The 24330-nt window shown below is 37.2% G+C and overlaps 1 protein-coding gene and 1 pseudogene across 3 annotated transcripts; one reads left to right on the top strand and one right to left on the bottom strand.

Moving 5' to 3' along the window:
- Positions 1–949: 949 nt before the first annotated feature.
- Positions 950–1478, bottom strand: LOC144294345 (cytochrome c oxidase assembly protein COX18, mitochondrial pseudogene; annotated as a pseudogene).
- Positions 1479–4029: 2551 nt separating this feature from the next.
- Positions 4030–21886, top strand: SGO1 (shugoshin 1). 3 transcript variants are annotated; one of them, XM_077865364.1, is made up of 9 exons: positions 4030–4233; positions 4790–4931; positions 6522–6677; positions 6761–6957; positions 11374–11450; positions 13084–13142; positions 14317–15126; positions 17461–17647; positions 17868–21886. In XM_077865364.1, the coding sequence occupies exons 3-9, from the start codon at positions 6536–6538 to the stop codon at positions 17968–17970; spliced, it is 1575 nt and encodes a 524-aa protein (XP_077721490.1). In that variant the 5' UTR covers positions 4030–4233; positions 4790–4931; positions 6522–6535; the 3' UTR covers positions 17971–21886. The 3 variants fall into 3 exon arrangements, with proteins under 3 accessions (XP_077721490.1, XP_077721491.1, XP_077721489.1); XM_077865365.1 differs by lacking the exon at positions 4790–4931 and having other exon boundaries at positions 4030–4347; XM_077865363.1 differs by lacking the exon at positions 4790–4931 and having other exon boundaries at positions 4031–4233.
- Positions 21887–24330: the final 2444 nt, after the last annotated feature.

Raw genomic sequence — 24330 nt, 5'->3', positions numbered from 1 at the left:
TCAAACAAGCGAACAACTGGACACACAATTTATATTACCTCTTAATTTTTCCCATGTTAGAGGTATCTGAGTGGCTCAGCCAGTTAAGCAGCTGCCTTTGGATCAGGTCATGATCCCAGGGGCCTGGGATGAAGCCCCATCTTGGGCTCCTGGCTTAGTAGAGAAGTCTGCTTCTTCCTCTCCCTCTGCTCCTACTCATCTGTGCTTGCTCTCTGTCTCTCTCTCTCATCACTCTCTCAAATAAATAAAATCTTACAAAAACACATTTTTTGTATCTTAAGTGTCTTTTTGTATTCTTTCTGAGTAGTGTTGAAAGGCAACATCACCTACCATATTAGGTACCTTCTTCATGCACTACTCTATTGCCTATAACTCAAGTCCATTTTATAAAAGTCACACATTAACTCACCATTGTGTGTTCCATTAGAAAAATATTTCTCAACCAGGAATTACCAGAAAGACTTAGGGTGGGGCAAGGGGAGTCATCAATGAAGGCTGTCATGTTATGAGTCCTAGGATTTTTCTGAAAAGAAAACCATACCTTCAGCAAATGTGTAATCCTCCACGCCTCCAAAATTTTAAGAAGCACTTCCCTGGATTCTCTTATTTTATAAAACTTTAATGTATAGGATTTGTCAATATAATTCTACATCATTCAGTATATTATCCTGTTTTCCAAAGTTCTGGCACCTCTAGTAATTTTATAAGCAGAACCAGACACTTTGATTCTACTTTTGTATTTTTTAGGATTTCATTTCTAAAATTTTCTTTACATTTCTAGCATTTAAAAGATTTTAAGTATTGTCAAATATATTTTGATTATATCTTAACGTACAGCACTTCACACAATTCATGATTTTAAATACAAATTAAATCACATCTGAATTTCTAAGCCTAAATCTATTGTGATAGTGACACTGCAACTGTTTGAAAATTACTGAAAAGCATGTCATTTTCTTGAAATGAACTTAGTGTAAAGGCAGCAAAGAGGTCCTTATAAGGAATGTCTGAATCTGACTTGGTCACCAGTATTAGGCAAAGTTGGCAAAACCTAGCAGAACACATCAGTAGGTTCTGTAAATGTCCCGTGAAGCTAGAACATCACCAGTGGAAGACCATCAATGAAGGTACTGTCACAGCAGTTAGAATCATCAACACCAATACTGTACAAAGTGTGCGATGTATGTCTGAAAATGAGACATTCCAATTTTTTGCAGAGCAAAAATCTCCACGATGACACCAGTGGAGACAGGCAGAACCCCACTAGTACAGTGAGGTCAGGAAACTCTAGCACCCCATCGATAGCTAACTGGTTCCTGAACAGCAAAGTTTGCTCCTGAATATGTTGCCCCTGTGACAGAATTCCAGAGAGCAACAGACATGAAGACCCACAATGGAACCAGAATCCAAACCAGCTCATTGGCTCTAAAGGGGTGGCAGTTATGCCAAACATACAGCTCTGAAACAAACCTCTGCATATTCTTTTTAAGAGAGCCAGAGATGGGGATCCCTGGGTGGCTCAGCGGTTTAGCACCTGCCTTCGGCTCAGGGCGTGATCCTGGAGTCCTGGGATCGAGTCCCACATCGGCTCCCTGCATGAAGCCTGCTTCTCCCTCTGCCTGTGTCTCTGCCTCCCTCTCTCTCTCTCTCTCTCTCTCTCTTTCTGCATCTCTCATGAATAAATAAATAAAATCTTAAAAAAATAATAATAATAAGAGAGCCAGAGTCAAGGGGGGGAGGGGCAGAGACAGAGGGAGAATGAGAATCCCAGGCTGACTCCACCTGCTCAGCGCAGAGCCCCAGGCTGGAGCTCTTTCACACAACCTGAGATTGTGACCCAAGTCAAAATCAAGAGTTCTCAGCTTAACCAACTATGCCATCCGGGCACTCCACACCTCTGCATATTCTTTAGATAAGTGAGCCTAGCAAGTCTTTTGGACCACCTCAACTGATACGCATGAACTGCAACTTCTTGGTTAAGATGCCTTGCAATGTTTCTCATTTCTGGCTACAAATTTTCCACTGTGGCCAGGATGTCCTCCTGCTGGTAGGTCCATGACTGCCTGACTCTGCTGTGCAGGGTTATGACCGTGACGCCCGCAGACCTACCAGGGCAGTGTGCAAACCGAGTAGCATCTCCTCCCCACCCTGCACCTGTGCCAATCTTGCCAGGGCCACTGCCCACACCTACAGAACAGAGTGATTAATGTCATCAGTTGAGGTTGGTGTAAGTGGCAGGCCCCATACCCTGAGCTGCAGTGCAAGCACCAGCTGTACTGTACCTACCACTAAGCCTTTCTTGATGCTTCTGCACATATAAGCCACACCCCAGGAATAATGGAAGTGATCCCGCTCATAACACTTGGAGAACAAGTTGTTGGCTAAAGACAGATGTTCTGATCTCTTCCATCAAGCCAAGAAGGCATGAGGGTGAGGTCTAGACAAGACTGAGGATGTGGGGGCACCTGGGTGGCTCAGCTACTTAGCATCTGCCTTTGGCCCAGGGTGTGATCTCGGGGTCCTGGCATCGAGTCCCACATTGGGCTCCCTGCATGGAGCCTGCTTCTCCCTCTGCCTATGTTTCTGCCTCTGTCTCTCTTGTGAATAAATGAATGAATGAATGAATGAATGAATAAATAAATAAATAAATAAAATCCTTTAAAAAAAGAATAAGGATGTAAATGTTATCTAAAAAACAAATTTCATGATGAATTGAATGCCTAAATTCAGAACAACTGCTTACATTTCATTTACTCATTCTTTTATTGTCTCGGTGAATACTTACTAATGGCAAATTGCTAAGTAGATGCTGAATATTTAACTACATACAGGCACATACAGTTTCTACCTTTATGCAAATTGAATAAACAGACAATGAATGATAAGTCAAGGCCACAAGGGGTACGAAAGGAAAAGTAGGAAAAGTGCGTGCACGGCACCAAGGATGAACAAAGCAGGCTGATTAAGGAGGCTTTAGGGGCAGATAAGGCTTTCTGGAAAAAATTTCACCTCTACAATAAGACCTGCAGCATGAATACGACGAAGGCAACCCCGGTAAAGGAAAGACTGCTCTTGACAAACAAACAAACAAACAAACAAAAAACCCAGCATGGGCAAAAAGTAGCAAGACGAGTTACAAGGCAATGAAATTCAGAAGTGAAAGTAGAAACCATAGGGCTCTCTAAAGCCCAAAGATCTTTGGGAGTTTGAACTCGATCTTAAACGCAGTGGAGAGCCACTTAAGAGTTTCGCACTCCATCATATTTGCTTTATCAAAATATCACTCTGTGAGGAACAAAAGGGAGTGGAGGCTGCGGTCAGAGTAGGTACCGCTACAGTTCACAGAAAGGGAGGAGGAATCCGGCCGGATTGGGGTATGGAAAATTGTGGGGTTTGCACGTGAAAAAAAAAAAAAAAAAAAGTTAAAAGGCAGAACTGACCGGACGGGTGATCGACGGGGCATGGAAAGGCTGGGGGAGAGTTTAAAAATCAATAAGGAAAATTTCCCAGGCTGCTGAGGCGGTCAGTAGCCATGTGGATGCTCGCGCTGAAGAGCCACAGGCAGCCAGACGAAGAACCCGGCGCTGAATATTTCAGGTATCTGGAACTTCCCTAATAACGTCCCGTTAATCCGAAATTCGCTTCCTACTTTGGCTTTCATATCCCTGCCAGATGCCTCTCTTCAGCAGGCCGACCACTTCGGCGGGCAAACCACTCTGGAGATTCTCCTCACAAGAGGGAGCCCACGAGCACGATCTCCAAGACGGGGAAACCGCAAAACTAAAGTGAACAGGAAGCTCGTCGAACGCTCCGAAATACCCACCCTTCACGATCTCCCGGCGGCTCCGCCCCTAAAAGCCAACGACTGCGCGCAGAAAAGCGCCCCCAGGCCGACGCGCTGACTGGAGACTCCGCCCTCCAGAGGCCGGGGAGCTGCAGACGCCGGATGTGGAGGCTCGGGTCGGGTCACGTGGGCAGCCCGGCGGGGCGGGGCGGGGCGGGGCGGGGCTCTGCCGCGTCCGTGGCGGCGCCGGCGCCTCACGTGACCGCCCGTCCGCCGCCCAATGGGGGAGCGCGGCGGAGAATTTCGAATGTGCTCGCGTTAGCTGGCGGGCGACCCGCTGTCGGAGCCTAGGGCTGGAGGGTCCGGAGCTCGGGATACACCGGCAGGACGGCCTCGCGGAACTCTGGGATGCAAGGAGGGCGACAGCTGCGGCACAGGTGGTGACCAAGGTACTGTTTGGGACGTACCTGCGGGAGGAGGATTTCCGGGCCTTCTCCGGGCGACACCCCCACGTCCGCTTCGCGGGAGCCTCTCCGAGAAAGAGGAGGCCGCGGGTCTTCCAGGTGTGGAACGGGGGTGTTGTGGCCCCCGTGCCTCTTCCTCCAGGGATCTCTCTGTCGTTCTGAGTTCGGTGTGGGGGCCGTGGAGTCGGGTTGACCCGGTGCCTTTCTCTGCTCACCCACCCGGCCTGAGCCTTCCCACGCCCCCGTTTACTCTGGTTAAATACACGGGTACGCTAACTTTCCGCCTTGCAGGATTTTGTGGATTCGGTGATGTGTAGAGGCATCCATGGCACCTCCAAAAGCCGCGCTTAACGTAAGGGCACACAAACTGGCAGCTCTTTGTGCGGCGCGATTCCGTCGGTGTCCTTGTTTTGCTGTTTCGGTCACCCTTGATCGCTGCCCTACCTGGCTGCCGCGTTCCGCAGCAGGAATGCTGAAAGAATGATGGCGGAGATCAAATATTCTAGCTTCTTCTGAATCTAGACCCCTCACCCGAATACAGACGGACTCGTCCTGCGCTGTGACCTGTTTCATGCGTTGTCTCCACCGTACCCCATGTTAATGGGCTAGACAGGGAACTTTTGGTACACCAAATCTCTTCTGTGATTTTAAGTTGCTTGAAGGAAATCACGAAAGATATTTAGGTAAGGCTTTGCTAAACTAACTTGATCGGTCACTTAATCTGTATGGCTATCAAACATCTCCGATTAGAACTTCAAAAACTCCATTGTGGGGACGCCTGGGTGGCTCAGTGGTTGAGCATCTGCCTTTGGCCCAAGTCGTGATCCTGGGATCGAGTCCCGCATCAGGCCACCCGGGAGCCTGCTTCTCCCTCAGCCTATGTCTCTGCCTCTCTCTCTGTCTCTAATGAATTAAAAAAAAAAAAAAAAAAAAAAAGAAGAAGAAAGAAAAGAGAAAGAGAGAAAGAAAGAAAGAACGAAAGAAAGAAAGAAAGAAAAAAAAATTCCATTGTGATACATTGTTTTGTACAACTTAACGTTAGTGCTTTAAAAAAAATAGTTGTGCTTGCTTTACCAGAAACATCTCAGTATGTGTTGTGCCTCCACTGTCAGAAAATAATAAATGAGATCTACATATCTATAGTTAATACCTCCAGACACTGTATAGAGGAAAATAAGTAAGGTCTGGAGAAGATATCTGAGAAAAGATAAGGTACAGTAAAATATTTGACTAACTTAGAGGAGATGGAGGTATCTTTTGTAGTGAAAATTGTGTATATGGTTGTAGGAAATAAGAATTTTATTCTTATAAACTGTAAGAATAAGAATTTTATTCTTATAAACTGTATTGCCGGTTTCCTTTTGTAATTTTAAGATCTGCAGAGTGCAATCTAGGTTAAAAGATGCTCATGAAAAGTAGTTTGATAGGCTTAGTAGCAGAATATTGAACCAAATCTGACTTGCAGCATTGAAAAATTTAAGTATATTCATGTATTAGCATATGACACTATCAGCACTTGTTTTGCCACTTTTAACAGTATGTAGAACAACCATTATTTAATGGATTGTTTGCTATATTCATGACTTACTAGGAGCTAACAGACCTGAGTTTTAAAAATAAACTTTGAGAAAACTAGCATGTTCCCCTGCCTCAGTTCCTATTCTTTCTAGCTCTATAATTGTTATGATAGCCTATTAAAACTGTATATAGTGCTACATAGTTTAAAAACCTGAAGATCACCTTGACTTTCTTGAGTGTGTGCATATCTTAAGTGTTGGGTTAAAAGAGCATGGAAGAAAGTTAATCAAGTGAGGGAAGAACTGGAAAACAAAGCCCACATATATCATTACCTCTAAATTAATGCTGTAAGTCTAGTAAATACTAAAACAGTAAATGTTGGTCATAAACATGGTCTGTAGGAAACATAACAACATCAAAATAGAATACTAAGTATTTCCCATAATGCCTACTATATAGTAAGCCCCAGGGGATATTTGTTAATACATAGTGGCATATTACAGAGTCTTTGAGTTGAAATGCACATTTATTAACCTTCCCTATAAAGTACCTGAGGAGGATAATATTATGCCAAAATATTAATGAGATTTAAAAGCTGCAAAATGTAAGTTATTACCAGGTTAGCCACCTTCTTTAAGCTAATTCTACAGTTATTAAGTCTGTTTAATCCATTTTACAAACAGCCTGTGTTTTCAGTCTTGTTTTGTATTTGATATTATCTCTTAGAAAAATTAAATGCTTTTTATTGTTTTAAGTTCCTAGGTAGAAGATGGCCAAGGAAAGGTGCCTTAAAAAGTCCTTTCAAGATAGTCTTGAAGACATAAAGAGACGGATGAAAGAGAAAAGGAATAAAAATTTGGCAGAGATTGGCAAACGAAAGTCTTTTATAGCTGCGCCATGCCAAATAATCTGTAAGAGATTTTCGTGTGCTTTTGCATCACTTTTTAAGTTTGGATTTAATACATAATAAAAAAATTTTTTTATTCTCTTTTAGCCAACGCTTCTACACTGCTAAAAAACTACCAAGACAACAACAGAATGTTAGTTTTAGCTTTGGAAAATGAAAAGTCTAAAGTGAGAGAAGCCCAAGATATCATCTTGCAACTGAGAAGAGAATGTTATTATCTCACGTGTCAGCTGTATGCATTAAAAGAAAAACTGACTTCACAACAAACAGAAGAAACTTCTCAGGTATTTTCATTACAAAGACTGAAGTTCTTAGGAAAAAGTGTGACAGCCATGAGTTGATAGATCAATTAATTATGTTTGATTTAAATTAATTACTGATAGCTCTGTTAGTAGAGAATTGATCAAAACCTCTTTCTTCAGTGCCTCAGCACAGCTCTTGTTTGTGGCCAGTTAAAGAAAACTTCAAGCACATATGTGATTGAGGCTTGAGCTTGTATAACTTGGTTCTGAAAGTAGGTAGCAAGACAAAGTACAGAAGAATGAGGTTAACCTGTTGCACTGCTAGTCCCTTCAACTGTTCAGCTAAGTGAGTCAAAGATAGCTAAAGGTCTAAAAGCTTGATGTAGACCAGAAGTTTTAATCAGTGGTATAAATCTTATCTCTTCTATGTAGTTTTGTTATATCTAGTGAGGTTTTATAAGAACTCCCTTACTTTGGGAGGGAAGAATTGAAGTGCTCTCTTGGAGAGTCATTTTTACCTACTAGTTGGTTAAGGAAAAGTATACATTAACTCTGTATTAACAGAAAGTTTACTTTGTTTCTGGGTGGTCATCTGTTTGCTATGCTAGTAAAGACATTTGTATGGATACTTAGGCCAGGAAACCAGAGAAGAAGGCCAGACCATAGTGATTAGGGGAAGGTTATAGACTCAGGAAGGGAATTAGTCAGCTCTCTGCTGCCAGGGGGAGTCAGTGAAAGAGTTCTTGCTTCCCTGCAACTAACATGATTCCATATTTTGTCTATCATATAGAGAATATACATACATATATACAATATATGCATATAGAGTGTAGCAAAGAATTGTCTATAAAGATTTGATATAATTGCTTTTTCTTCATGTGAGGGTTAGCTTGCTTATAAAGGTTGGTTGTGTTTTTTTTTCCTTCAGAATATAATCTTTCCTGATTTTTTTTCTTTTCCTTGTTCGGTCAACTAGTGAGGGAAAAAAAAATCTCTCCAGAGACATTTGAATCTTCCTTTTCCCTTTCCTAAGTTTTTGGTGAAATCATATATAGAATAGTGAAAAATGAGTACCCGAACAGTAGGAAAAAAATTGTTATTGCAGGCATTTTGACATTTACAATGATTTTTGAGTATTCATTAAACCATATTATTAGTTGCTGGGCAAAAGTGTCCTTAGCATTTAAGATATCAAAGTTTGTTTTCTGCCATATAGTTGCTACATGTGTCACTCCTTTTCAACCATCATTCTATACTCATGCTTCCGTGTTTATCAAGTCAATTTATCAGTGATGGAAAAGCTTAAAATGCTTTGATAAGAATATTTTTCTTGCCTATCAATAGTTAACTTAGTTTATAAGGATTAATCACAACATAATTTTTTTTTTTAAGATTTTATTTATTCATGAGAGACAGAGAGAGAGGCAGAGACACAGGCAAAGGGAGAAGCAGGCTCCATGCAGGGAACCCGACGTGGGACTTGTCACGCCCTGGGCCAAAGGCAAGCGCTAAACCGCTGAGCCCCTCACGGATCCCTACAACATAATTTCTAATAGCTTTTTATTCCCTAGCTTTTATAATGAATCATTTTAGTAACTTGTTATTAAATTATATTATTCTGTAATGAAATAGTCTCCTTTATTTATCTTTAGCAATAATACTACTTAAATTTAGAATATTTAGCTATACTGAAAATAAATTTAAGACTTTTTTAGATTGTATTTATTTATTAGAGAGACACAGAATGAGCAAGGCTCAGGGCTAGATCCCAGGATTCTGGGACCATGACCTGAACTGAAGGCAGACACTTAACCGAGCGATCCAGATGCCCCTAAATTTAAGACTTTTAACAGGATTAAATTTCTAGTTGTTTTGTTTCTCTTGAATAGTTTTAAAGTTTTAACCTATCATAATACCAGCATCTTATATATGCATCAAATCAAAAAAAAGAGGGGCACCTGGGTGGCTCAGTCAGCTGGGCATCTGTCTTTGGCTCAGGTCATGATCCCAGAGTCAAGCCCTGCATTTGGCTCCCTGCTCACCAGGGGTCTGCTATGCCCTCTCCCTTAACCCCTACCACCTGCTAGTGCATGCTTTCTCTCTCTCTCAAATAAATAAAATCTTTTTTAAAAAATTTTCAAAAAACAACTGAACTGAATTAGAATGACCTCTATGGAATTTGTCTGGAGCTTTCACCTTCCTAATACAAATCGACAAATCTGCCTATGTCTACCCTGTGTTCTTCATCTTCCCTCCTGTCACAGTGGTAGAAGAGCCTCTGCTCCTATTGAAGGCTGAGCCCTCCCCTGTGCTTCAGATTCCCTTTTTCTCATCTCTAGGACTTTCCTCTAGAAAGTTTGTGCTCTTTCAACATGTATTTCCCTCTTGGCTGAATCATTCTAGCTATCATACAGATGTGCTTTAGTATCTCTTGCCTTAAGAAGAAAAGAAAATAAATAAAACCTCTCCTGGTTTCATATCCCTTAACTCCTCATTTCTCTGCTTCCCTTTACAGCAGATGTGTAAAAGAAGAAATACTGGTTAAAACAACTTTCACCTTCTAGGGTCTTTTTAAATCTTCTGTCCCTTGTAGTTCTCAACTGCATATACCAGGCTTCTAGAAACTAGTAGTGAAATGAACCAACTGGATGGGAGTAGCCACGGATAGGGCTTGTTTTCCAAAGAAGAGCGTTGTTTAGCGAAATTCTAAGCCTCCTTAAGCGTGTTGTGAAGCTATTCAAGAAGTAACTCCCCAAGTTTTGTGAGTGGAAATGTAGTGCTCAAGTCACATTCTGCTTTAAGAGGTTGTAACAAATACAAACCAAATTTAAAAAAAAAAAAAAAAAAAAAAAGGCAAAGAGAACAGCACTTATTATCTTCATTTCTTCAGTTTCTATTTACATTTGAACTCACTCTTGTATCCCCATCATTCTATGGTCATTGTCCAGGTGCCCACAAACCCCAATTTTTGTGACCAAATTTACTGGCCATTTCTCTTTCTTCTTGACCTTGTATTAATAAACAACATACTTTGATCTCTTGCCTTTCTTACTATCATACTCTCCTAAGTTGTCCTGCTTTTCTGACTATTCCCTGTCGGTCTGTTTTGCTCAGTTCTTTACCTTCAAATGTCATTTGTCCTAGCTAGACCTATCTTTTCCTCCCATGGCTTTAAATACTGTCTGCTGATGACCTCCAATTTATAGCTCAAGACTTACAAAGGCACACACACATGACTAGTATTTGATATATTCACCTAAATATTTATAAAGGATTTCAAACATATTTTGTATGAAGCCCAACTCTATTTTCCCTCTCCCAAAAATATTGTGTAATTCTGCCTCTCTGTAAGTCTTATCTCATAAAACAACCTATCCATTTGTTCAAGTAAAAATAGAGAGGCGGGGATCCCTGGGTGGCTCAGCGGTTTAGTGCCTGCCTTCGGCCCAGGGCCTGATCCTGGAGTCCTGAGATCGAGTCCCACGTTGGGCTCCCTGCATGGAGCCTGCTTCTCCCGCTGCCTGTGTCTCTGCACCTCTCTCTGTCTCTCTCTGTCTCTCTCTCTCTGTGTCTTTCATGAATAAATAAATAAAAATCTTTAAAAATAAATAAAACTAAAGAGGCTTCCCTCTCCCTCACTGTCCCCACCTCCATCTCTGTTCACTCTCAGCACACTTTGGTCTTTCAACACCTTCCACTGGGCTTCACCTCTATAGTCATAGGACTGAAGTCCTATCTAATATGCATGTCTTACTAGATTTACTACAATGACTTCCTCACTCTTTCTGCTCTTGGTCCCTTTCAATCCCCATGTTTCACACAGTGGCCAGACTGGTCTTTTTAAAACTTAGATCATTTTACTTCTTGCTTAACATTTAAGTGACTTCCCATCACACTTAGACTATAATCCAAACTTGTAACTCTCAAGGCCTCTGCATGCACATCCCCTACCATTCTTATTAAGAAAGGTCATAGATGACTCTAGCCACAATGGCCTTTCTTTTCTAAACACAGCAAGGTTTTTCCTACATCATGACTTTTGTATTTGCTGTTTCCTCTGCTTTTTCTTTCCCTGCTTTTTCAATGACTGGCTCCTTTGCATTCTTTACATTTCAGATGAAAGTCATGCTAAGAGAACCCTCCAACTTCAAGTACTCTGTCACTTCAACTCTGAGTATTTCCTGATTAGCACTTTATCAATATCTGAAATTATTTATGTTTCTCTTTCCTTTTGTCTTAAATTTTTCTCTCCCTACACTATAATGTAAGCTTTAAGAGGGTTAGACTTAAATCTATTTTTTAGCTAAATCTATTTTTTAGCTGCTGTAGGTCTAGTTCTGAGAACAACACCCAGCACCACAGTAGACTGCTCATCCATTTTTATTGTTGAATAAATGAATGCTTTGTTATGAGTATTTCAATTATACCAATGTTTTCTTTGTTTTAATATATTAACAGAACCGAGAAGTATGTCCCTCTGGAATGGACTCCAATAATGACAACAGCCTTGGGGATTTATCTGTGAAGGATTTACCGTTAGTATCAAATTCATTATTATGATTACTAATTACAAAAAAAGAATTAATTCTGTGATACATTTATGAAAGAAAATTTGCATCGTATAGATTCTGGTGTTTGGAGTCTGATGTTTTTCTCTACTAAAAATGCTTTTTAAAAAATTTGGTACGTTGATACTCTGTTACATATAGCCAAGCCAAACCTTTCTTATATTTTACTTTTTTGAGTCTAGGAATAAGCTAGTTATGTAAATATAACTGAGTTTTTTCAGTTATATTTTTCTTGTGTCATGTTTTAATTCTAAGAAGGATTGGTTATTCATATGACCATATTTTGCCAGTACTACAAATAATGTGGTTTAGAAATGAAATAAAACATCATGTTTAACACAGCTATCACCCTGTCTTGCTAATCCGGTTCATTCCTAAATAAGGTCAGACCCCCATATACTCTCTTCCCCTTCTCTTGGATCAAGTATACTTTGTTTAGAATTACTGAGATATAATTGCATACAGTAAAATGCACAAATCTTAATTACACAGTTTGATGAGTTTGACTAATACATACACCTGTGGAACCAAAATTTCAATTATGACATAGAGCACTCCTCCTTCTTGCTGGGTTTTCTCAGTTTCAGAATCATTGACATTTTAGGCCAGATCATTCTTTGTTGTGGAGGGCTATCCTAAGCATTGTGGGACATTTAGCAGCATCCTGGGCCTAAGCCACTAAGCGTCAGTGGCACTTCCCTCCCCCAGTTATGAGAACCAAAAATATCTCCAGATAGTACCATGCATCCATGTAATTATCCCCAATTAAAACTACTGCCAGATGCCATCTCCTCCTGTCCCTTTCAAGTCTGTGCCCTCCTCTTCACAAAAGTAATCACTAAGACGACTTCCATCCCCATATTAATTTTAATCATGAATTGTTTTAAAACTACTGAACTGTAAGACCCGACAAAATATTTATGTAATGATCAAAAAGGAAGATGGGGTAATTTACTTCTTATAAGATTCCCGAAGTTGTTACTAATTAGTTACCTTAACTCTATTACCTAAACCTATATTTAATTTTTGATGTTTAGAGAAACATTCTGTATAATAAACAAAGAATAAAATTAGAATGAAACAGCCAGTAATAGTATGAAAGCATAAAGGAAATTCTTTCATGAGCCAAAGAGGGAGAAGATTTTTAAAGAAAATAAGTAGTATTAATTTCAGAGGGGTCAGTAGTTAGGCACCATTAAAGATACATACTACCAAGAGATTAAAAAAAGAAAAAAAAAAGAATCAACAGCTCAGCTAATGATGAAGCAGGCTGCTAAAGAGTTGAGTAATCAAATTGCATTTCTGTAATATATTTTGTAAGTCAGTACTGATTGGCTGTTTCTCCAGCTAAATGAAATGAGGAGTTATGGCATGTCTTCATTGATAGGCAGTTCTTCCAGTGGGAGTTGAATGTCATTCATAACAAACCAGCCTCTGTATCAGCTTAATTTTTTGTAGTTGTTTTCTTTGATAATACTGAACAGATACACTGATTTAGAATTATGAAATGATACTAAAGAAAGAGAAAAGCTTAATTTTAAGAAAATCTTAAATTTTTTTTATTATATTGTTAAGTAAATTTCTATTTTTCATTGGCTAGACAAGTTCCTCTTCAGGAAGCTCACCTTCCAGAACAAGGAGAATCATTCCAAATAGAAGGTAATTCAAATAAAAATTAAAAATATTGTTAAGGGCAAGATGAGATCTTTGTGAACAAGTAACATAGTTAAATTTCTCTAATTTTTTTCTTTTTAACTTTTAAACTTTGTTTATCTGGCATTCTTCTGCTCAAAGTAAATCTGTTTATTTTACATGGACTAATGACAGTTTTAAAATACATCCATTCAGGGATCCCTGGGTGGCTCAGCGGTTTAGTGCCTGCCTTTGGCCTAGGGCGCGATCCTGGAGTCCCGGGATCGAGTCCCACGTCAGGCTCCCGGCATGGAGCCTGCTTCTCCCTCCTCCTGTTCTCTGCCTCTCTCTCTCTCTTTCTATGTCTATCATAAATAAATTAATAAATCTTTAAAAAAAAATACATCCATTCATTTTGCCAAATCTATAATCAGTTATAAACGGCTGGAATTTACTGAGCCCTACTATGTGCCAAGCTCCTGTGTTAGCTATTTTATATACACTTTCTCACTTGACCCTCACAACAACCTCAGAAAGTAAGTGCTGTTGGTCCCATTTTATGTAGACCCAAAGAAGTAAAGTATCTCACAAGAAGTAGCCCAAATGGTAAAAACTAATGTTTAAACTCAAAGCTGATCTCCAAAGCCATCGCATTCTTTCTACTTCTAAATTGACATGTCCCTGTTCTCAAATATCAGTCCTCTCTATTTGAACTAAGCTTTGAAGAAGGAATAGCATTTGAATAAGCAGAACCAAAGATCCTCACTTTTCCTAAAAATGCAGATTATATTTCTTACCTGAAGGGCTTTGCAATTATCTCAATCTTACTCATTTTTCGAAGAACACTTTAGCTCCCACTTTCTCAGTATGCTTGTTCTACTTTAGAATATGAGATTCTTTCCCACTGAATCCTATATACATAGATACATATAGCCTATTAGTTTTTCTTTAAACCAGGAACATAGAGAGACCCCATTTAGAATATTTTTGAAGGTTATATAAGATTCTTTCACAAGTCAAGTAGAAACCATTAATTGAGCATTGCAAAATAAATGGAGTATTAAGTTCCCCAGATTTGTATTTTACTTACAGCAAATGTGGAAGAACTATAGAATGACTTTTTATTAATTCCATTTTTAAGTTTTGAGTTCTAAGATTACTAAAACGTAAAACGTTTTCTCATGTATTTTTTAATTCTCAGAGCAAATACTTGTTTCTCAACATAGCCTGGAATTTGATTTGGATTCAGAGGAAGATAAATCTACTTACGACAATGCTTTACCTAGAACGGTATCTGTCCGTCGAAGTTTAAAGAAACATTTTAACAATCTATGTCAGTTCAATGCCTTGGATGGTTTTGAAATCAGTCATTTCTCACAGCAGCCCTCTGAATCTGAAAGAATTAGATGTGAAGACCCACTAGTAAACATGCACATATCTGAAAATGTGGAACAAAGTGTTTGTCAATGGAATAAGGATCAAATTAACTTATCACCAAAGCTGACAGACCCAGGAAGACCTAATAAAACAAAAGAAAACATTTTACAACATAAATTTGAACAAGCTAAAAATAAGCATAGAGGTGCACAAGGAAGAAAAGAGGAGAAAAGAAAAGCTAACAGAAGGAGAAAATCAAAATCTGGATCAAAGTATAAAGGGAGCAAAAGTGAAAATAAAAAGACTGTTTCCAAAAAAAAATTGGATGAATCTGTCACTTCCAATGATGCTTACAATTTTAATTTGGTAGAAGGTATTCATCTCACCCCTTTCCGGCAAAAAATGAACAGTGATTCTAACAGAGAAGAAAACAATAAGGAATTTGAAGTGAGCATCTATGAATCAAGTGATTCAGGAGATGATTCTGATGACCTTTATTTGCCCACTTGCAAGTACAGTCAAGATCTCTCCAGTGAACCAGATAGCCCACTTGCCAGGTCTCGACCTAAAAGAGCACAAAAATACAGAAATGAAAAAGAGATGGAGGATTCTAAGCTTACAGAAACTCCTATCAGTAAGTGATCTACTTGTTCGCTTGCATGTTTAATGTTTATAATAAATGATCACTCCTGATGCTTATATGCTATACTTACCATCTGTTTCTCTGGGGGAGGTTAGAGACTTGCCATCTGTCTCTTTGGGGGAAGTTACAGTTTGATTAAACAATGGGGGCTTGGGGGTGGAAATCGCAATTGTATGGCTATGACCTGCTTTAAGCTAATTTAAATCTTCTTTAAGAAAAATACTACTTGTTACAGAGAAAGCATTTTTACTTTCAGTAAATGAAGGCTTCCAAGGTAAGGAAAAACTTTTTAGTGGAGCTAGATCGAATTAAAACATCTTTTATACACTTATCTGAAACAGGCCCTTGAAAATGAAAACAAATTTGAATCCAGTAACCTGTCATTTTAATGGCTTTGTTTTATATTCAATATAACAGGAACTATGATTTTAAATTGATTCATTCTAGTTAATGAAAGGTGACCAAACTTTTTACTCAATGGGCTTCCTATTCTTCTCTAAGACATTTGTAAGACATCTAAAAACTATTGCTTAGAAAAATCTTGTTTTTATTAGTTTTATCAAAAGTAGGTATGGTTCAAAAAGTTGATCTAGGGATCCCTGGGTGGCGCAGCGGTTTAGCGCCTGCCTTGGGCCCAGGGCGCGATCGTGGAGACCCAGGATCGGATCCCACGTCGGGCTCCCAGTGCATGGAGCCTGCTTCTCCCTCTGCCTGTGTCTCTGCCTCTCTCTCACACTGTGTGCCTATCATAAATAAATAAAAATTTTAAAAAAAAAGAAACAAAAAGTTGATATAGCCTACATCTGGCCACAAAGATTCTCATCTGGGAAATTTAGTTAGTGTATAGAACTAATACATATAGGTTGTAGCATTCCCAAAACATTATAATGCTATTTCATTTGATACTCAGAAAAATTCTATGAAGTGTATCATCATGTTTGTATAGTTTATAAGAGATCTTAAAGCCTAAAAAATTTTTATTTTTTTTTTTTAAAGATTTTATTCATTTATTCATGAGAGACACAGAGAGAGAGGCAGAGACACAGGACGAGGGAGAAGCAGGCTCCATGCAGGGAGCCCCACTGGGTCTCCAGGATCACGCCCTGGACCGAAGGTGGCGCTAAACCACTGAGCCACCTGGGCTGCCCAAAGCCTAAAAAATTTTAAATGACTTTCCAAGGTCAACCAGTTAGGCAGTGGTAGTAGGCAAATACATTTTTTAAAATATGCTATTATGTTACAGTAAATCAAACAAGATTGGCAAAAGGTTGGTAATTACTGAAGGTGGGGAACTGGGGTTTCCTTATATTGTTGTCTCTGTATTTGTGTATTCTTGAAATTTTACACAGTAAGTTTTAAAAAAAATAACATTCTGATATAGTATTACTGAGAGTTTAATCCCCAGATCATCAGCATCACCACTGCATTGAAACTTCTTAAATATGCAGAATCTCAAGACATAACCTTGAATCAGATTCTGCATCTTTTTAACAAGTGCTCTGGGGGAATTTATATATACAAAATTTTGAGAAGCATTGTTCTAGAATATAACCATGGATTGGATGTTGCTTAGCCATATTTTCCAATCTAAAAATTGGAATAATTAGTGTAATATAATACATTTATGTGGGGTCAGAAGAAAGAATTTGAAACCTAGATAACCCTGGAGAACATGGTTGCTAAATATAGGCATTTACAGTTATAATTTAGTTTGTCTTGGACAATTTGCCTTTTAAAACTGTTTGAAGAGATTGTCTTGCATTGTCCTTCTATGTGCTGGGTGCGTACCTGTCACCCAATATAGATACAGCTTCAAATTAGAAAATTTGGATGCTTAAGATAGGAAAAACATTGGTTAACTTTTTAACATGTTAGCTTTACCAGAGGGAACCCATTTCCTGCTGGTCTCCACAGAGGCTATGATAAAGAATTCTCATGGATTTAATAAAGTTTAAGTGGCTTTTTAAGACTATAGGAAGCCACCTGATAAATTTTGATATTGATGATTCTGTGGAGCAAGGTGGAACTAAAATGAAATTCCATAATTTAAATTTAAATTTTAAATTTTAATTCTTCTTTATCCTTAAAAAATTATAATTTTTTAAAAAGAATTTTAAGTTTAGTAATCTGTTGCATCAGTTCTTTACATCTACAGTAATATTTAGGTGTTACTGGGATGAAAAAATGATAAATAGATCAAAAAATCTGTACAATAAAATGCTGGATTCTGCATATGTTTAGGATATGTAATTGCACACAATTTTAGTTCCTGTGTTTCTTTTTTCTTTCATTTGGAACCATGTTCAATAAAAGCTGTTTTCGTAGGTGCACTACCTGAAACTCACTGCTCAACTCATTTTAGCCTGAAGGATATCACCAATGTCCCCTTATATCCTGAAGCAAAAATCAGAAAACTTTCTCTTTCTCCAAAAATGAAAGAAAGCCCAGCAGTGTCTCTGCCAAAGCGCAGGTGTGCAGTCAGTATGAACTATAAGGAACCCACACTCGCTTCGTAAGTATCTGATTTGTGGAACCCACTCTTAATGGTACATGGTGAGGGGAGTAATATTTGGAGCTTTGTTCAAGAGTGAGTCTTATTGAAATATAAAATTTTGATTAAAAAGTGAAGTGGGAAGATTAGCACTGGCATATTTTACAATAACTTTATATGAAGAGTGAGTTAGTATTGAGATGCTTCTAATTATGCCTAAGAGTTCTTTTTATCCTTATAGGAAACTGAGAAGAGGAGACCCTTTTACAGATTTGTGTTTCTTGAATTCTCCTATTTTCAAACAGAGAAAGGATTCCAGACGCAGTTCTAAAAAAAAAGTATGAAGCAAATACAGTGAAGTGTTTGTTGGATGCTGTTTAAATTCATCCTATACCATATTGCTCCATCTCTCCAATAGAGAGTCTCTAAGATAGTACACAATAGGGTTCAACCATTGCCATGGAATGTTCTGTGACCGAACTCTAGACCACGAAAATCTCAAAACAATACTTCAAATGTGATGCTTTTTCTTCATACCACTAATACATTTGGTTTATTTTTTTTTTTAAAAGAAAAATTTTTTTCTTTTAAATATAAATAACTGGGCCTAATCCTTATTTCTTAAACTGCCTAAAACTCTTCATTTTACTCAAAATGTATCTTCTGCAAAAATTTTAGAAATGAAAATCAAATTAAGATGTTTTCGTTATAAGCTTCTGGTGTCTTTATTTTTGCCTTTAGTGGGAATTAATTAGAATGAATGATTTTTGAAGACAAACCAAGGATCTTTTGAAACTCTTTATATAATATTTGAATAAAATAAATCCTTGACATGCATAGTACGGTATACCTTAAGTTGTTTGTAGATCCCTGATATCACTGTTGTATTTAAAATTACAAATAAAATAGGAGATCATTATTATAGAATTGATGGTTGTTTAGGCTCAGTAACTGGGTAAGTGACTAGCTCTGAACATCAAGCTCTTAATGTGTACATTGTTCAGTGATACCTCAGCAAAATCCCAAATTGTTATGTCTTGGACTTAAAGAATAGTTCCTTAATTAGTGGCTACCATATTGGGATAAGTGCAGTTGCAGAACATTTCCATCACCACAGAAAGCTCTCTATTGGGTGATTCCAAATGTGTACGTTTAATATTTCTGTATTCTTGCTGTAGTGTTTACCCATACACTGTTAAAAATTGCTTTGCATTTTAACATTTTACATGAATGTTACACTGTATATATTTATTTTGCAGCTTTTAATTCACCACTGTTTTTGAGATTTATCCATGTTGGCAGATGTAGATCATTCTCATCATTGTATAGTATTATGTAAATAAACTAGATTTATTCTTCTGAGAGACAATTTGCTTCCACTTTTTCATAATTACAAATTAGTGCTGTGGTGAATATTCTACATTCTTGCACACATGTGAATAAGTTTCCATGGAGTTGGTACCTAGAAGGGGAATTGCTCCCTAAAGTGGTTGTACCAATTCACCTGACACTAGAAGTGTATCACCCTATCAGCAATTTATAAGTTCCGGTTTCCTCACACATTATCACTCAGTACTATCGGACATTGAAATTACCTAAAGTAATGAATGTGAAATGGATTCTCTTTGTTTTACTTGCTTATGAGATGTTATTTCATTGAGTTAATTACTTGGAGAATTCAAATGTTTTATTAGTCACTTAACCTTCTATGAATTGCTTATTGTGTAATTCGCCCACTTTTCAATTAAAAATGTCTTTTTCTTAATAGAATGGATTCTTTATATATTATAGCTAGTATTCCTTGTTTTTATTTACACGGGCTTTAACTATGTTTCCACTTTATTTTTACCTTTTTTATGTTTTTTGATGTTCAGGAATTTTAAATATTAATGTTCTCTATCACCTTTTCCCTTAAGGTTTTTCTCTAAAATTTGTAGTTTTTCTTATTCATGTAGGTCTTTAAACCTTATGGTATTTTGTCAGATGAGGATCTGATTTTATTTCATTTTCCATGAGAATAGCCCAATTGTCCCAGCACTATTCATGGACTAATCTATCTTGCTGTCTTTGACATACATCGAGGTTTCTTTCTCTTGGTTTCTTTGTCTAGCTATGGGCTGGGTACTGTATAGTCACGTTTTTTTGTTGTTGTTGTTTATATACATTAAGTGTATAGTTCAGTAATATTATGTACATTCACATTGTTGTGCAGTCATCACCATTATCCATTTCCAGAACTTTTTCATCATCCCCAACTGAAACCCTGTACCCATTAAATAACTTCCATTTACTCCACCCCCACCGTCCCTAGTAATTACTGTTCTACTTTCTATCTCTATAAATGATTGTTCCAGGGACTTTATATAAATGGAATTATACAATCCTTGTCCTTTTGTGTCTGCTTATTGCATTTAGCATAATGTTTAATCTATGTCCGCACCTAACAGAATTTAATTCCTTTTCAAGTTCTCAAGTACTAGAATACTGAGTAGTATTCCATTGGGTATATATACCACATTTTATGTATCCGTGGACATTTGGGTTGTTTCTGCTTTTTGTCTACTAGAAATAATACTGCAATGAATATATGAGTATCTATGTACATAGATCTGTTTGAGTTCCTGCTTTTAATTCTTTTGAATATATATATCCAGAGGTGGAATTGTTGATCATATAGTTATTCTATATTTTGATGAAGCAACATTTTGTGTTCCAGGGTGGCTGCACCATTTTATATTCCCACCAGCAATGCACAGGGGTTCCAATTTTTCCATATATTTTTTTAAGATTTTATTTATTCATGAGAGACACAGAAAGAGAAAGGCAGAGGAAGAAGCAGGCTCTATACAGGGAGCCCAATGTGCAACACGATCCCGGCACTCTAGGATCATGCCCTGAGTTGAAGGCAGATGCGCTTAACTGCTGAGCCACCCAGGTGTCCCCAATTTTTCCATATTCTTGATAATACTTGTTTTGTGTTTTCTCATAATACCCAAATGGTGTGAGGTGGTATCTTATTGTGGTATGACCCTAATAACTAATGATGTTAAGTGTCATTTCATGTGTTTATTGTCCATTTGTATACCTTCAGCAAAATGTCTATTCAAGTAGTATGCCTGCCTTTGAATTGGGTGGTTTTTGTTGTTGAATCTTAGGAGTTCCTTAAATGTTCTAGATATTAATCCCTTATTAGATATGTGATATGCAAATGTTTTCCCCATTATGTGGGTTGCCTTTTTATTTTTGCAGTGTCCTTTGATGCACAAAAGTTTTCAATTTTGATTAAGTCCAGTTTATCAGTATTTCCTTATGTTGTCTTTGCTTTTGTCTACCCATGAAATCATTGCCAAATCCAGTGTCACGAAGTTTTTCTTCTATTTTTTTCTTGAAAGACCGTTTGTTTTTAAAGAGGTGGAATTGGTTTGCTAATATTTTGCTTAGGATTTTTTATACCTATGATCACAAATAAAATTTGCCTATATCCTTTCCCTTATATATTTTTGGTAGCAAGGCCATACTAGCCTCATAAATTAGTTGAGAACCTTCTATTTTTCCTGTATGGAACAAATTGTTACCTCTTCAGGTTCAGTGAAACGCTATTAAAACTATCCTGTGTTTTGTGGGCAAGTTTTTGTATTATTTTTTTAAATAAGTTTCCTAATTCTTGATTCTATTTCATTAAATTACCTTTTCCTTAGGAATTGCGTATTTATCTGTTCTGTTTAATAGCATGTTACATATTTTTTAAAGTGGAGATTTCTACTGTTGTTATTGAGTGCTGCTTTTTTTGGTAATACATCAAAAAATTATTTGTACAGTGTTGATTCTTTGGTATTTGTTAAATCTTTTCTAACTAGTAAGTTGTCAGATTTTACAAATGTTTAACGGTGTGTGCTAGAAAAAATATAAATTCTTTAATTGTTGAAAATAGTGTATAACATTTTCAAGTTTTTTTATAGCCTTAGCAATTTTGTCTCATTTCATCATTTGCTAAAAAAAACATAAGATCTTCCACAAAATTTCTGGATTTTATTTTGTTTTCTAGAATAGTTTCTAAAACTATTCCTTTTATTACTGTTGTAATCTTTTTCCCTCATAATGCTTGTTGTAACGTCTGATATAGGTAAGGCAACTTATATATGGTTAATATTTGCCTATATATAGTTAATATTAGTATACTGTATCATTTTTCTTTCCATTTCTTTAAGCCTTCCTATGTTAATGTTTTAGATATAACTAATTAAAGACCACGTTACTCAATTTTGGTTTTGGTCCAAAGTGAGTTGTAATTTTTTACCTAGCAAATCCAGTCCATTTCAGTTTATTGTGATAACTGCTATAATTTATTTCTGTCAATTTTCTTTATGCTTTCTATTCTGCCTTTTTTCTTCTTTATTATTTATTATTGGATTCGTGCATTGTCTTTATTTCTGCTTTTATTAAGTGGTTATCCTGAAATGGTTTAATTTGTACACTTGACTTTCCAAAGTCCAAATTTCTGAAGCATCTCTTTTATAAGTTATTTTGATGAGGGTCAAATTCTTTTTTCTAGAAATGAATTTAATTTTTCCCTCACTCTTGTTGATGTAAATTGACAGTTACTTATCCCAACATTTCATTTTCTTATGGTCTTAATTTTACTGTTGAGAAGTCTTGTCTAATTTTTGCTCATATTTTGTTAATATATCCTAAGCATTTCATATTGACTTATTATAAGTGTATTTTAAAGATTATTTTCCACTTGTTTGTTGCTAATTTATGGATATACAATTGATTTTCATATATAGACCTTGCTAAAATCACTCACTAGTTTATCTTTTTTTGTAGATCCTTTGAACTTTTTTATGTACATGACCTTATAGTCTAGAAATACAGTTCACTTCTAACTTGTATACCCTTTCTTGCCTTACTGCACTCACTAGAACCTCTGCTATGTTGAATAGAAGTGATGAGAGCAGACACCTTTGCCTTGATCTCAACCTTCGAAGCATTTGGTCTTTCAGCATTACTGTGATGTTGGCTGTAAGTTTTTATAGATAACCTTTGTCATATTGAGGAAGTTTCCTTTCATTCTTTGTTTGCTGTTTTTCTGTTAAATTATGAATTACTGTTGAACTTTGTCGAATGCTTTATCTGCATCTATTGAGATGAACCTGTTTTTTCCTCCTTTATGCTGTTCATACAGTTAATTACATTAATCAGTTTTCAGTGTTAAATCCACCTTGACTTAATCAAAAGTACCCCACTTGGTCATGATCTCTTAAAATTTTTATATACTGCTGAGTTTCATTTGCTAATATTTTGTTAAAGATCTTTGCATCTGGGCAGCCCGAGTGGCTCAGCAGGTTAGTGCTGCCTTTAGCCCAGGGCGTGATCCTGGAGACCCTGGATTGAGTCCCAGGTCAGGCTCCCTGCATGGAGCCTGCTTCTCCCTCTGCCCGAGTCTCTGCCTCTCTCTCTTTCTGGGGGTCTCTCATGAATAAATAAATAAATAAAATCTTTAAAAAAAAAATATCTTTACATCTGTGTGTGTGAGGGTTAGACCAAAGTTTCTCTTACAATTTTTTTTTCCTGGCTTCAATATCAGGATAACAATATTGATCTCATAAAATGATTTCAGAAGTCTTCCCACATCTTTTCGAAAGAGTTTGTGTAAGATTAATACTCCTTTTTCCTTATACCTGAGACCTGTATATTCTATTGTATTATACGTGTTTTGTATGATACTGTGTATTGCATGTTTATGTTCATTATACTTCAATTTCTTTTTTAATGTTAAAAATATAGGAGGAATGTTGAGTTTACCACAAAACAAGCTACAGCTGTACAAGTGAGTGTGTTGAGTAGAACCGTGCTGGCACACTGAATTAATAGCATTGTATGGAGGGGAAAATCTGAATTAGAACTTGATCACAAAATCTATATAAACCATGTGTGTATTCTCTTCAACTCTTTAAAATAATCAACATTAACCAAACTTAAGCACTTTCTTATAGCCCTTTGCTTATTCTGTTGCTGGACTGCTCTGTTGGGGGAAAAGGGCAGATTTTCTGTTCTTAGATATTTTAAGCATAAATAGGATACCCATCTCTTAACTGTAGAAAGTGGGTGGTTAACAAAGAGCAAATAACAGAGACCAATGAATTTTAGAAAGGTGATATGCAGAAAGTGCATATGCATGAACATGTGCATGACTTTGAGAAGGTCCCTACCTTCCAACAAATTCTCCAAGGGATTTCTCTTAAAGAACTTCAAACCTTCATCAGTTAAAACTGACAACCTTCGATTCAGCTTAGATTATACATACACACGTATATATACAAATTAGACATGTAGTTTCTCATCTTTTTAAACTAATTCTACCAAGGTTGTATTGGACTTCCCAATAACAAGAAAGAGTAGGAACACTGCCTTTTGGTTTCCTTGCTTTTCTCTGCCTTGTTGAAATATACTACTTTCTAATAAACGCAGAGAAAATCTCTAGCTTTGTTAGCTTTTTTCCACAAAAAAAAGTAAAGATACTCCCATAAAAAAACCAAGGCATAAATAAACTACATTAGAAAGCTTTTCATGACACTTATGGGTGTTCTCTCACCTCCTCTCAGCATCTTCTCTACTTTGTTGAAGCCCTCCCTCCAAAGTATCATTTCTACTTTGCTAAGAGGAGATTGCTAATTAATGAGGGCTGGAACAGACCAGTCCAG

The sequence above is a fragment of the Canis aureus genome, chromosome 22, assembly GCF_053574225.1.
Source record: "Canis aureus isolate CA01 chromosome 22, VMU_Caureus_v.1.0, whole genome shotgun sequence".
In the NCBI taxonomy this organism is placed as follows: domain Eukaryota; kingdom Metazoa; phylum Chordata; class Mammalia; order Carnivora; family Canidae; genus Canis; species Canis aureus.
This window is presented reverse-complemented; position numbering and strand designations above follow the sequence as displayed.